Consider the following 14,624-nt stretch of genomic DNA (forward strand, 5'->3'; position numbering starts at 1 on the left):
CTCTTTTTGACATGTAGCACATTTTAGAACCCCTGTATCATGTAGCCTGTGAACACAGGCCTCTCCCACTCTTACTCAAGCATCAAGCCAAGAATAAAGCCAGGTACTGTGGTCACACCTGTAATCCCATCACTTGGGAAACGGAGGCAGGAGGATTGCCACAAATTCAGATCCTGCCTGGACTACACAGTATGAATTCATCCCAAAACAAAATAAAACACCACCAAGAATAATAAATTTCTTCCTTTAATAATCATTTTTTTTTCCTTTAGGGGGTTAGGGGGGAAAAGGCTGAAAAATAAAAAGATAGTTTTTTTTTTCTTTTCTTTTTTTTGGAGCTGGGGACCAAACCCAGGGCCTTGTGCTTGCTAGACAAGTGCTCTACCACTGAGCTAAATCCCCAACCCCAAGAAGATAGTTTTTAACACTAATATATCATTTTTTTCTTCCATCATTTTTATCTGCCTAGCATTACTTTACCTCTAAGTAGAGTCTCAGTAAATGCTGCTACGCTTGGCCATTACCCTTCTGGACACAGCTGGGTCCACATCTCACCAAACTCCCAGCAGCAGAAGGAACACAGATCACTCACCAAGCAGTGGACAACACAGACATTTTTGGGATTTTGCAGCAGCCAGTTATACATATTCCGACACACAGCAAACAGGTTGTGTAGACTTGGGGCCTGTCTGATGGGCCAACTGCACTCTGAGACCTAAGGGGATGGAGAAAGGAAATTAATCCTCCCATTGATTCACCTCCATAAGCACATATCACATAAAACTTGTGGAAGTAGCATTCTGTCATCTTTCCATGTCTGGAGCAGGGTCTAAATGCAGAAAAGGCAAACTTGATGCAATTATCTGTTAAGATCTCCACAATCACAAGTTACGCCAACCTTCCAGAAGCACCCTTTGATATGGATAGGCAGAGGTGGGAAAGGGGTCTAAATACAGAAAGAAGAGGAGCTTTACCCACCAGTTTTGTAATCCAGGGTTTCAGTACATAGCCCAGGCTAACCTTAAATTCACTATCTTCCTGCCTCAGCCTTCTAAGAAATAGGATTACAGATCAAATAGCCTGGCTTAATTTAGCGGCAGCTTTGGTTGGTTAGTTAGTTATTGTTTTGTTTTGTTTTAATTAAAGAACTCCTTTCTGCGGAAGATATGAAAACACATTTAGAAATACACTTTTAACTAACTAGATCATTCATGCTGATGCTTGGGTTTTTTTTAATTGCCTTAGGTAGCCCAGAATTCAGCTTCTAGTACTCTTCTTCTAGATGCTTCTTATAAACTCTGTGCTCTCTGCTTACATCTCAGCTCCCCTGACAACATGAAAAGTCCTGCAGAGGGAGCCAGGGATGGCTTATATGTCTTAGTTCCCTCTGCAGGGGAACTATTCTCCCACCTTCCTTTAATTTGACAGGTTAGAGCCCCACTATAACACTGCTTGTCCTCATCCATTTGACAATCAAAAACGCCAAGTTTTGATTAGATGACGATTTTATTCATGAGAAAATTGGCTCTCAAAGGTGAATCATCTACTTAGCCACACTGCTAAGCCTGGGTCTTTTGAGCAGTATCCACTAGCTTTGGCGGCACTGGCTGGATGACCAGCTGGCATACTGTGCAGAGCACAAGCCCTGGCCGACTACATATTTACTCATCTATCTAATGATAAGAAGTTTGTACTTGGGTAGACTTTACATCTTTAACCCTTACTCTCCTCATAAAATTTGGTGGATGGGACTGCCTTTCACAGCTATCAGTCGGTATTACAGGAGAATCAACTGCCATGACTTAGTTTGTATCTGACACAACACAAACTGGTCAAAAAAATGTTAGAAGTTATTATTTAACTAAGTCATCGTCAGTGCAAAGCTCCGATGTCAGACTGAAAACACTAAGCCCGTGTGGTAAGAGTATGGACGAAGGGTAGACCTCTAGGGGCCCTAAGATGATCTGAGAGGATTGGGGAGATGGCTCAGAAGGTAAAATGTTTGCAGGCTAGAATGAAGACCAGAATTTGCATCCTTAGAACCCACAAAACCACTGATTAGGCAATGTGGCATTCACTCAGGAGGCAAAGCCCCGGGGCCAGCTAGCTAGTGAGCTTCTGGTTCATCAAGAGACCCTTCATTAATTAATCTAGTAAAGAGTGACTGAGGTAGACAGTGTTAACCTCAGGACTACCCCACCCCCATACACACTCACACAGGAGGAGGAGAAAGAAGAGGAAGGAGGCTATTTGAAGAGATCTCTTCTGGAATCTCCATTCTTCCAATAGAAGGAGGCAAAAGAATCAGTCAGGGGACTGGTAAGGTTTTGGGGACACGAAGGAAGGGATGGAGGTGGCTTAGCCAAATGGTACTAGGGTACAGACATATCTTAGCAACTCAGGAGACAAAAAGGAAGTCTCAGTAAGTGCTCATGTGACTGCAGTGCCTGTGTGCACTGGAGTGCACTTAACAGACCTGTTAAGGGTGGCACCCATGTTTGTGGCTTGAGTGGCCAGATGGATGGAAGCAAAGGAATAATGTCATCAAGGTGCCCTGCCTGGTACAAAATACCAGGGTGATGGGAACAAAGGGATGATGTTATCAAGGTGTGCTTTGTGGTACAAAATATCTGGGTAAGAAAACTCAAACACCTCCAACTTTCTGTGCTCTGCACTGGGCGAAGAAGGAAGGCAGGAGGAATCTCATTGGTTGGCCCTTTGCTAATCACTAGATAGTACTAATAAAAATAAAAATGAGGGATTATCTATGTGTGCTGACCTCAGAAAGCAAAGATTGGAATTCCCTCTCTGGTCTCCTGGAGTTGCTTTTTCTATACAATGACTAGGTGGCAAGGACTTTCCAGGTTACCCATTTTTCTATACCCTTGAGAACGGCAAGTGTCACATGCTAAACAATGTAAGAGAAATGCTTCACAAAACTCCCAAAGGTTCCAGGAGGTACCAGATCAAAAACTCCATGTGGCTAATACCTTCTACCCCACATAAGTCAGAGGCAAATGCCTTCTACCCAACACAAGTCAGAGCTACCCAGGCCACTATTTACTTCCCAAGTCTGCTCCCCACTGATGTTTTCTCAAGGAATAAAAATGTATGGGGGAAATACCCATATGGAGGATGGAGAGGGGATGGGATGGGGGCTTATGGACCGGAAACCTGGAAAGGGAATAACATTTGAAATGTAAGTAAATAAATATATCTAATAAAAAATTTTTTAAAAAAATGACTTGCAGAATAAAACAGTTGAAAAACTAGGAGAATGGATTTTGTTGTCGGGGTTATATAATACAGATCTGTAGATGCTGTTTCCTGTTGCTGATGTTTCTCTTGGAAAACTTTGTTACCTTTGGAAGCCCAATTTCATGTGTTCTCTTATCTCTGACTTTCTGACACTCACAGATAGAATCAGTCACCTTTATACGCATGCCCCGGTCGGTTTTCAACAGTCCCAGTTTTCATTAGTAAAACAGCATAGTTAAAGATTCAGGATGGCTTTTTTTAAAGATTTATTTATTCTATGTATATGAATACACTGTAGCTGTCTTCAGACACACCACAAGGCATCTGATCCCGTTACAGATGGTTGTGAGCCGCCATGTGGTTCCTGGGAACTTAACTCAGAACCCCTGGAAGAGCAGTCAGTGCTTTTAATCACTGAGCCATCTCTCCCGCCCCAGGTTGGTTTTTATGTTGCAGTTTCTGCTGATGACCTACATTAACTTTCCCAAGCTTCCATCCTCTGGGGTACTGAGTGAAAGTTGAGTAACCTAGAGTTATTGTTAAGATTAGGTCATGCTTAGTATCAGCTGTGTGAATTGACTGCTCTGTCTCCCTCCCTGCCTACTGAGTTCCATGAGAAAAGAAAGCCCAACTTCTCCTGTAACCTCACAGTTGGTGTCTATGCCTTAGGTGGGTAGGTGCTGAATGAATAAATAAAAACTAAAGGAATAAACCCTACTTTGCAATCTCTTTTTGCAATAGGATTTGTCTAATATCTTGTTAAACGACGTATTCCATTTTTATTTATGAGTATGTTATATGTACATTATGTGTAGGTACACATAGAGGCCAGAGAGGGCATAAGATCCCCTGGAGCCAGGGTTGCCAGAGGTTGTGAGCTGTCCCACATGGGTGCTGGGAGCTGAAACCTGATCCTTTGCAAAAACAAAACAAAACAAAACAAAAAACAAAAAACAAAAAACACCAGTCAGTGTTCTTTAATACTGAGCTCTTAAAGGCTGAGCCATCTCACCAGCCTCCACACATAGGTCCTTGAGAAAGGACAGACAGATCAAATTTGTTGGAAATGTTTTAGACTACAGCAGAGTGAAAATACAAGCAAATTTTCTTCTTAGGTAGAAATTTTAAAACATTTAAAAACTGTATGCTAACCACCCACCCACATACACATGTCAACACCTGAAATGAGTCTCAGCTAAAAGCTGGCTAAATTGTTCTTAGCACAATAGGCGAACAGCTCTAGAATCATTAAATCAATCAAAGAAATAATATTAATTTAAAGTACTCCATAATTATATCTTTACTTGATATATAATTACATGGCACTAGGCAAACACATAATTAGAATTAAAAAAAAAACATGTATTCTGTCTAAAGTAGGAAAAACATTAAGCCATAAACATCCCCCACCAGCAGTAGCAGATTAGGAATCTGATCAGTGCCAGCTTTCTGTGATTCTCTAGGTCACACTCTAGACAACGTGCCTGATTCTAGGCTGTGTGACACTTCATTACCCCATCTCCCTGAATGCTGCTGGAGTCACTGAGTATCAGAGAATACCACAGCAGTCACAGGGTCACCAGGACACTGGAAGATGCAAAGACAGCAGCAAGGCTGAAGCTTCCTCTAAGCTGTGTGCTAAGCACAAGAGCCAACAGTGCGGCAGTGAGGCTGCCACGCCCTGTCTGGTGTTTGCTGATTAGTACATTATTTGTGGAAGTCAGGTATTTCAGTCACCAATTGTGATATTCTATTATTACCGGGTTAGTCTTTGTCACCATTTACTTAATTCAAGCCAGGCATTACTAATCCAATTTATGTTTTACAATAAGCACGTGGGAAAAACTGCTTATGCAGGTTAAGGATGGTGTTCAACTGGTAGGACGTTTGCCTTCCATATATGAGGTCCTGGATTTGATCAGAGGAAGAAAAAGGAGGAGAAAAAAGGGGGCAGGTGCTGGAGGGGACAGAAGAGAGGTAGGGAGGGTCAGGAATTCGAAAAATAAAAATATATAGCAGCGGGAGATGAGGAACTGTGGATAGCCACTGGATGGTTCCAGACGCCAGGGAAGCAAGACGCTCCCAGGACCCAACAGGGATGACTTTAGCTGAAATGTGTAGTGAAGGGGAGAAAAAAATGGAGCAGAGAGTGAAGGAAGGGCCATCTGGGGACTGCCTCACCTGGGGATCCATCATGTCTGCAGACACCAAACCCAGACACTGATGCTGTTGCCAAGAGGTGCTTACTGACAGGGACCTGGTGTGGTTGTTCCCTGGGAGGTCCAGCCAGCAACTGACCCAGGCAGATGCACATGCTCACAGCCAACCATCAGACTGACCCAGGTGGGGAAGCTGACGGGATGACTGAAGGAGCAGAGGGGGATTGCAATCCCATAGGTAGAACAGTGTCAGCTGGCAGGACCACCCAGTGCTCCCAGGGACTAGACCACCAACCAAGGAGTATACGGAGACGGATCAATGGCTCCAGACACATATGTAGCAGAGGATGGCCTTTTCTGACATCGAAGGGAGGGGAGGCCCTTGGTCCTGTAGAGATTTGGTGCCCCAGTGTAGGAGGATGCTGGAGCAGTGGGGTGGGAATGGGAGCTCCCTCATAGAAGCAAAGGGGAGGGGGAAGAGGGTGGATGGGATGGAGAGGGTTATGGAGGGGTAACCTGGAAAGGGGATATCACTTGAGATGTAAACGACAGGAATGATTAATTTTTAAAATGAATAATAAAAGAAAAGGAAAAGGGAAAGGAAGAGGAATAAAAGATGAAGGATGTAGGGGAATAAAGAAAGGGTTGGAGGGAGGGAGGGGGAAGACATTTGTGAGAGAGATACTGTTACTGTCATAATTATCTTTTATACAGTGTTGCGGTTTGAGACAGGGTCTCTCTGTAGCTTTTGCTGTCCTGGTACTAGCTCTGGAATTAGACAGGTTAGTCTCAAAATCACAGAGATTTGCCTGCCTTTGCCACCTGAGTGCTGGGATTAAAGGCAGGCGCCATAACACTTGACTGTCATAATTACCTTATACAAGAAAAGAACTGAGTCGAGGCAGTGGAATGTCCTGTTCAGTAAAAGGAACAATTGAGATAGGAGCCCAAGGTAAATTTTAAAACTTATTATTTGTGTATAATTTCATCCCAACAAAAATAATAAATTCTAGCATGATGCCCTGCCTATTGTTGTTCTTAACAACTCCATAATGCATCTGTAAGGTGGTAACTGACCTTACCTTAGGTAGAGACATTCAGTTCCTGAAAGGTCGTGTATCTGTAGTGTGTGAGCCTCTGGCTCCCAGTGTAGGCTCTGCTTCTGCCTTCCTAATTCCTGCCCTGATGCTAATGTACAGAGCCTGAGAGAGAGCTTATCACTCTCTCCTCCACAGCCACCTCCTCACCAACCTCAAACTAAAGAAGAAATGACCAGGGGTCACTGGAACTTCTTCAGTGGACTCTGTAAAGAATGAGGGAAGACCCTGTTTTGCAGTCATGAGCCCTGTAAGCTCCCCAAATCATTAACCACCTTCTAAAACCAGAACTGTTTCAAAGGCAAAAAATATATCCTACAAGATTTGGAATTTATCTGCTTGAAGGAAGACTTTAATAAGGCTTTCCCAATACTATCCTTCATAGGTGGACAGAGAAAGGCAAGCCTGGGCAGCACTGAACGGCATTGCCCAGAACTTCAGAACACTGGACAAAGTTAGACCTGATCTCTATTCATCCAGCTTTTTATTTTCTCCAACAGTATTGCCAAGAAATAAGTGAAGTAATGATTCTTGATATTAAATGACATTAAAGAACATAGTTACAAGCCTGTGCAGAAACACACACATGCATACACACACACACACACATACACACACACACACATGCATGGTAGATCAATACAGTGTTAACATCGGAGATGATAAAAATGAAGATTAGGATCTAGATAGCAGTGATGGTTATACAACCTTATTGGATGTAATTAATGAAACTGGATAAAATTATATCATTGTTATATACATTTTCCCATAATGTTTTTAATAGTTCTCTGAAACATACCAATTGATCTACATACACAATGTCCTTATCTATGTTTGACATTCAGATTAAGAATATTTGTTTTAGGGCTAGAGTTGGCTCAATATAAGAGCATATATTCCTGCAGATGACCCAGGTTCAGTTCCCAGCTCCCACCTTGGGTGACTCACAACCATGTGTAACTGCAGTTCCAGAGGATCCAATGCCGTCTTTTGGCTTACGTGGGCAATAATGCATATGGTACAGACACCTATGGACACGGTACATAAAAATGCACACAGGTACATGAATAACCATTAAAAATATACAATTTTCAAAAAGAAGGTTTGGTTTAGCCAATTCATCCCTTCGGTCTTCTAAATGTCATTGACAGCATTGGCACTTTAAATCCCCAAGGGTAGATATTTTTCTATGAATAGTAACTTTTTAAAACTTCCTTGGCAATTCTGAATGGGCATTGTAGTGCCTCACTTTCAGTGTGCGTTTATTTAGGGTCAACCCCATTAATAGCTCAAGACTACAAAATTCCTCCTGTCTTATGTGCTTACCTCCTGTCACATATACAAAAACTACAAAACTGCTGTATTATTGTTTCATATGATTTCTGTTAATTTACACAGCTTTAAAACCATGCAACTTCACCACGACACAGGGGGCAAAAAACACTCAGAAAAGTAAAGTCTTCCCGATACAACCTGTCTTCATTACTATGATCTGTATCCCAAACATTCAACCACAAAAGCTAAGGGGCTGTAACAGAGTTCAGGCTCCATAGAGACACAGATAGATTCCATGAGTCTGTTAGTAACATCAATCCTATGGTACACTATTTCCAATACTGGTCCTTTATGGAAAAATCTACCTGTGTTTATTAAAAATGAGGTTTCATAGCAGACCTTCACTAAACTGAAAGCAGGAAGGCACGGTTCTAGTCCTCATTGCCCAGAGCATAAAGACTACTAAGACATGTCTCAGCATGTGACAATGAGATGCCAATCAGTTCACAGTCTGTGCTGGAAGAGGAGGTCAAGTCTCTTTAGAAAGAGATGTACCAAATCAAAACCGGAGCTAAAGGGACCACTCAGATTTGGGGACTGCCTTCCCATAACTAAGTGTTGAGAGACACAGGTAAGTGGGTCCAGTTCTATTTTAGCCAGCTCTGCTGGAACTCTCAGGGAAGGGTTAAGGAAGGATTAAGAATACTATATAAACTGCAGTAGGGGAAAGAATTGCAAAAGTCTAGGGTAGAACTCTCCCCCTTAGTGAAAAAGGACCAGTAAAGGAAAGGGTGGGGAGCCTACAGTTCAGATGACTTTTTATGGAGAATATATAGTTTATGCAAAACTACCGTGTGTGTGTGTGTGTGTGTGTGTGTGTGTGTGTGTGTGTGTGTGTGTGAATATGTGTAAGCATGTGTAAGAGAGTGTGTGTGTGAGCATTTATATCTGTGTATACAAAATTTGTACATTCCTGATTGACACAGAGACTCTAGTAATGAAGGACAGTAAATGACGAAGCTAGAGAGACCAAAGTCCCTCGTGATGAGCCTTATAAGACACTTTCTACCTTTGCCTGGAAGAAAAATGACATCACTTCCACTTACAGTGTGCGTCCCGCTCTCAGGATCAGCTGCGTGCCTAGCTCCCCACACTGAGCACCTCCCCAGGCTCTATAGTAGTTATTTACATTCACCTTTAGAATGCCTGCATCCTGTCTCCAAGTAGGCTTAAGTGCCTTGACAACAAGAACCAAATATTTCTACTATAGCTACAACGGCTAACATTTCTTGACACATCCTGTTATTTTTGGAAACATTTATTAGCCATGCTGGGTACCCTTCTGTATATCAAATAAAATAAACATGGTCCCTGTGTGTCTCCTAGGGCAAGTGAGAGCAGCTCAGTATAGATGCCCAGTACATAATCCCTGCTCCCCTTGTGTCAATTAAGAGAGTAGCAAGAGCTTTAGTTACACTATTGGGTGTCTTTCTTTATAAATATTTTTATAGGGCTCATTGGGTAAAGCATTTGTTGTGTAAGAATGAGAACTTGAGTTTGGATCCACATAAAAGCCAAAGACAGTGGTGTGCATGGATGCAGAGAATGGCAAGTCTCAGTTCACTGGCCAGCCAGGCTAGCTGAGACTCCAAGCTCTGGGTTCGGTGAGAGACCACGTCTCTGGAACACAGGTGGAGAAACAAAGAGGATGCACCAATGCTGGCCTCTGCCTTCCCCAGGGTCCTGCACACACACATGCATACAAATATACAGCGTGGGTGTGAGCTTTTGAAAGAAGTTACTCAAGCTATTTTCATATCTGTAAATGCTTCTATATCAATTGTATAAATTTCCTAACTTTCAGTAGGACATTAAGGCTGTCACAAATAGACCAAAATCAAATGAAACTTCTATAAAAGGCTGCTCAGGGTGCTCCATTGTCCTCCCGTTGTGAGAATAATGGCATTCGGTTAGTGTCCAGATAAGAAAACTCAGTCTCAGATATTTTAAGCACATCTGTAATCCTAGCACCTGGGGGCTAAAGCAAGAAGAGCGAAAGTTCAAGACCATCCTGGGTTCTGTAGCAAGACCCCGACTCAATAAACAAAAAGACAGTTGTATCCCATAGAACATCAAGCTCCATTAGTATTTTAAATTCTTTTGCTTGGAATTATATAGTACAGGGAAAAACAGTTGGACGGTTGGTTTATTGTGAGAGATTTTAATGAACTACATGTAAAATTCCATCACAGAGTGAAAATTTCAATCCAACTACTTCAAAATGGTTTTATTGATTGTCTGCCTTGCTGTCTGTCTGTCTATCTGTCTGAGACATAGTCTTGTTATGTAGCCCAGCCTAGTCTTGAATTTTCTGTATCGTTAAGACTGGCCATGAATTTGTTATCCTCCTATCTCTGCTTCCAATTGCTAAGACTACTGGTTTTACCAGCTTCAAAATGGTTTTGTCAGTACTTCTCAGAGAGGGATCCCCCAGCAGGGATAGAAGTGTCCAAGGCATTCCTTAGAAATGCAGGTTCTTGCTCCACCCCCATCCTACTAGAGCAGAAGTTGGTGTCTAACAAGCCTTGCAAGTGGTACTTATGCACACTGACGTTGAAGAGTTCTCTAAGAACACAAAAGTCCTCAAAACTTTTCTATTTTGTGACTGTTAGGGCAGAAAGAGATTTGGTAGGTACATGGAACAACACTTTTGTTAGGGTGGGGTTGGGGGATAGACATGGAGACTAAGCCCAGAGATTATCAACAGCAACCAGAATCATAAGCAAAAATGTGTTATAGCATAAAAGTGAGGGTCCATTGCTTTGCATTTCTGAAATCAAACTTCATTTTTTAAACATGTATTGTGTGTGTGTGTGTGTGTGTGTATGTGTGTATGTATGTGTGTGCCCATGCCATGGTACATGTATAGAAGTCAACGGACAACTTGTGAGAGTCAGTTTTCCTTATTCATGGGTTCCAGGTATTGAACTCAGGCCATCACGTTTAGGCAACAAGCACCTTCACCCACAGAGCCATCTCACTAGCCCCAAACTCCACTTCTTAAATGTCCATGCAAAAAACATTCTTCCTATTTATTAATGGATCCTGATGAAGTTGTAGAACCAATCATATCTAAATCATAAGCCATAAATATTTGAAGACAGACAGATAGACAGCACACGAGAGCAGCAAAACCTTATTTTAGTGAGTCAATCAAAAACTCAGAAGCCAAAAGTATCAGGCATGACATCAAATCCAAACCTAAGCCAACTCCCATAGTTCCAAGCCTGAAACTAAGAATATCCCTCTAAGTTGTTTTTAAAACTTCTTTTTATTTTTAAATAAAATTTACATGGTGTTGTTTTTTTATGATTTATTTATTTATTTTAAATATGTGAGTAGACTGCTGCTGTCTTCAGACACAGTGGAAGGGGACATGAGATCCCATTATGGATGGTCATGAGCCACCATGTAGTTGCTGGAAATTGAACTCAAGACCTCTGGAAGAGTAGAGCAGTCAGTGCTATAACCGCTGAGTCATCTCTCCAGCCCCTTTAAAACTTCTTTAAAAGGGTAATTTAAAAAAATTTAAAGGATAATCTAGATTTTCCAAGGTCAACTGTCAGCTCAAGCTGATGTAGCTTCACAGTTGATAGTTTCTGGCATGAATGGGGTGTTGGGACACACACACACACACACACACACACACACACACACACACACACACACACCACCTACCATACAACCCACTTGGTTTTCTTTAAGGGACTGGTCACTGGGCATTTGACCATGCTCCAATGAATATATGGGCAACACAAATTGTATATTTTTTTCCTTTTTCTTCTCCTTATTTTTGGGGGAGGGTGCCAAGGTGGGCGTGGACCTGGGAAAACTGGGAAGTGAGTGTGATGGGGCACATTGTGTGCAATTCCCAGATAATCAATAAAAATACCATGTTGGGGAAAAAGAAAGGAAGCCACAAGCTGTGTGGTTTGTAGCAAGTTACCTCACTTCTCTGGGCCTATTATATTCTGCCCCAAGAGAACTCTTGAATTGTGTGTGTGGTGTTGCATGTAAACTCCATGCCATGTAAATACTTTATAAACATTGGTCATAGCCCTTTCCATTATCAATATTTATGATCATATTAACAAGATGAGGTATAGGAAGGTAAGTCAATAGTATCAGAACTTGAGAGGCAGAAGCAACTCAGCAAGTTCAAAACCAGCATGGTCTATCCTGAGAATTGTGAGCCAGCCAGGGCTGTGTAGCAAGTCTTCTAATGTACAAATTAAAATAGTATCACCAATCCTACAGTAGAGATTGCTTTCATGCTAGCCTTCATTTATAAGATACCAGAATGAGCAATTTTTCTATGTATATCTGCATAAAATGTATATGAAGTATCCTCTGAGGCAAAAAGGGTTTTGGATCCCTAGAGCCTGTAATTACAGCTGGTCTTAAGCCACTCTGTAGGTGATAAAAATTGAACCTGGATTTTTTGGAAGAACAGAAAATGCTTTAACCTCTGAGCCATCTCACCAGCCCCAGAAATATATTATTCTTGAAAATGGTCTGTCTGTACTATTCTAACCACACTACCTTCTACTGATACCCAAGTAGACTTATTGAAGAAGATAAAAGGCATCATCAAAAACTATGTTTTTTTCTATAGCAAATTGCCCTGTGCAAGAGTTCCAATTCTAAATTGAGCCTCATCAACAGCCACCAAATGCTTTGAGCTGCCAGCTACAGAGGTGTTTCATTGGCAGGCACATATTCTTGTAATTATCACCCAAACAAAACCTTCAGAATATTTTATAACAAGATTTTTGTGGTTAGAAGGGTCCAGAGTTCATAGTTCCTCACCTACTGTGCCCATGAAAAGGGCCCTAAGGATATCTTCCAAGAGCAAAACAATTTCAACCATGCAGATAGGGAAGCAACAGAACCCTCAACAATTCGTTCTCAGTGGGAAAGCTCCTTACCCGGCTGTGGAACTTGGCAGTTCGGTAAGACTTGGGTGACAAGTTGTATACTGTGTAGTGGTCAAGATGTCTGGAATCCAAAAAGCTACGGATGTCATCAACCTGATTCCTGAATCCTATGTCAACACTGTCCACAGGAAAGGACATCACTAGGAGAGGTCACATGGAAAGAAAAGCAGGTTACACGGATCTGCTACAGGATGAACAGCACCTCAGAGAAGCCAACAAATATGAGAATCTTACCGATAATCCTGGAGGTGACATAAGTAAAGTCTAGGTCTCCCTTTGTGTAGCTAAAAGTGAGGAAGGAGAAGGCACTCATTAGAGCAATCCAGATATGTCAAGGTTTTTCTGTCTATCACTTAAACATCATGAACTAGAACACTTGTGGCATAGTTTGATCTCCTCAATCTCTTTCCTCTAATCCCTGAGAGAAGGCAGGCTACATCCTCTGACTTCACCACCCACCCATGCATGCTGTCGCCCTACACAGGCCCCTTTACGAGCAATGGCAATCTCAGAATAAAACTACCATGTCTTTCCTAACACTGACAGTTCCAGACTGTCTGTCTGCTTGGAACTCTCTTTCCTAATTGAGAACTGATATGAAGAAAGAATGAAGTAGCTGAGAAAAAGCAAAGGACTGCTATGTCCCTTCCTACCAAGGTCCTGGTTAAACAACAGAGGAAACAGGAAAGTTTGCCTTTGAAATGATTAAAATACAAGGTTGGGGATTTAGCTCAGTGGTAGAGTGCTTAGGCAAGCACAAGGCCCTAGGTTCGGTCCTCAGCTCCGAAAAAAAAAAAAAAGAGAGAGAGAGAGAGACAAAATAACAAAATGTTAATAAACATATTGGATTTGACATTTAGCTCCTGATTCAAAGCTGCATATTATAACAGAAAATAAGTGAATAATTTTATAATTTACTAAGAATAAAAACTACTACATTATTTATGTAAGAATTTTCATGTAGGAGAAGAGAAATTAACTTCCCCCACTAAATAAATGTTGAAGGATTAGCATGATACAAAAGTTCTGTTTCCATTTCAACCCTCAGACTGCCTGTGTACTTACTATCTGATCTAATTCTCTAGCCACTCAGGGACAGGAATTCTATTAGATAATTTGACACCTTGCCTTACACCATATAGTTTATAAGCACACACATTGCATTGTGATCCACAATGTTTATAAAGCCAACGTCAGTGATAATCCTATGCTAACATACCAATGAGCTGAGACCTACCATGCTGTCCTTGTAGCTTCAAAAGAATAACATTATGATTTATGTTGATCAGAGTCTAACATTATGTCACAAAGTTGACACTGTGTCAGTCCAGTGAGAGGTTGGCAAGAACTAGATCTCTTGGACGCCTGGGTTCCACCAGCCTCACCAGGAAGAATATACACACCTGCTAACAGACTGGATGACTCTGGAGGATGTATCTTTGAGGGTGTCTTTCAAGTTGTCCTTCAGGTTACTGAATAGCCTCCCTGCACCACCTTTCACCATATCAAAAAGGCCTCCCCCATAGCTGGGCTCCATGTCTGGAGATGAGGCACCTGCAAGGGAAAAGCAAAAAGTTACTTCAGTACCGAATACCAATCCCCCTTAATCCTGCAACATGCATGTCATGTCTAAAAGGCTGGGACTGTCCCAGCAATTGTGGACTGCTCTCAGAATATATTGACTGAGTTAGCAGTGCTGCCCATACCCAGAGAGTACAAGGTAAGTTGTTGAACATTCGGTCTTAGGAACAGGGGTCTCCAGAGTTATGTTGTCCAATGCCAAGGCCGCTATCCACAACAACATATCCCTTCTATTGTGGCTGAGAACTGCATAGTGG

The 14,624-nt window shown here is 41.8% G+C and overlaps 1 protein-coding gene across 4 annotated transcripts in view; it reads right to left on the reverse strand.

The window, feature by feature from the left end:
• Nucleotides 1-14,624, reverse strand: part of Dnajc6 (DnaJ heat shock protein family (Hsp40) member C6) — a 149,333-nt gene that overhangs the window by 34,722 nt on the left and 99,987 nt on the right. For all 4 annotated transcript variants that reach the window (XM_032901734.1, XM_032901726.1, XM_032901712.1 and 1 more), the window contains 4 exons: nt 14,190-14,340; nt 13,021-13,070; nt 12,778-12,926; nt 593-715 (listed from right to left, as the gene is read on the reverse strand). In XM_032901734.1, the coding sequence (XP_032757625.1) occupies nt 593-715; nt 12,778-12,926; nt 13,021-13,070; nt 14,190-14,340 (473 nt within the window). The remainder of the gene's footprint in view (nt 1-592; nt 716-12,777; nt 12,927-13,020; nt 13,071-14,189; nt 14,341-14,624) is intronic.

Source organism: Rattus rattus, chromosome 1, assembly GCF_011064425.1.
Source record: "Rattus rattus isolate New Zealand chromosome 1, Rrattus_CSIRO_v1, whole genome shotgun sequence".
NCBI lineage: Eukaryota > Metazoa > Chordata > Mammalia > Rodentia > Muridae > Rattus > Rattus rattus.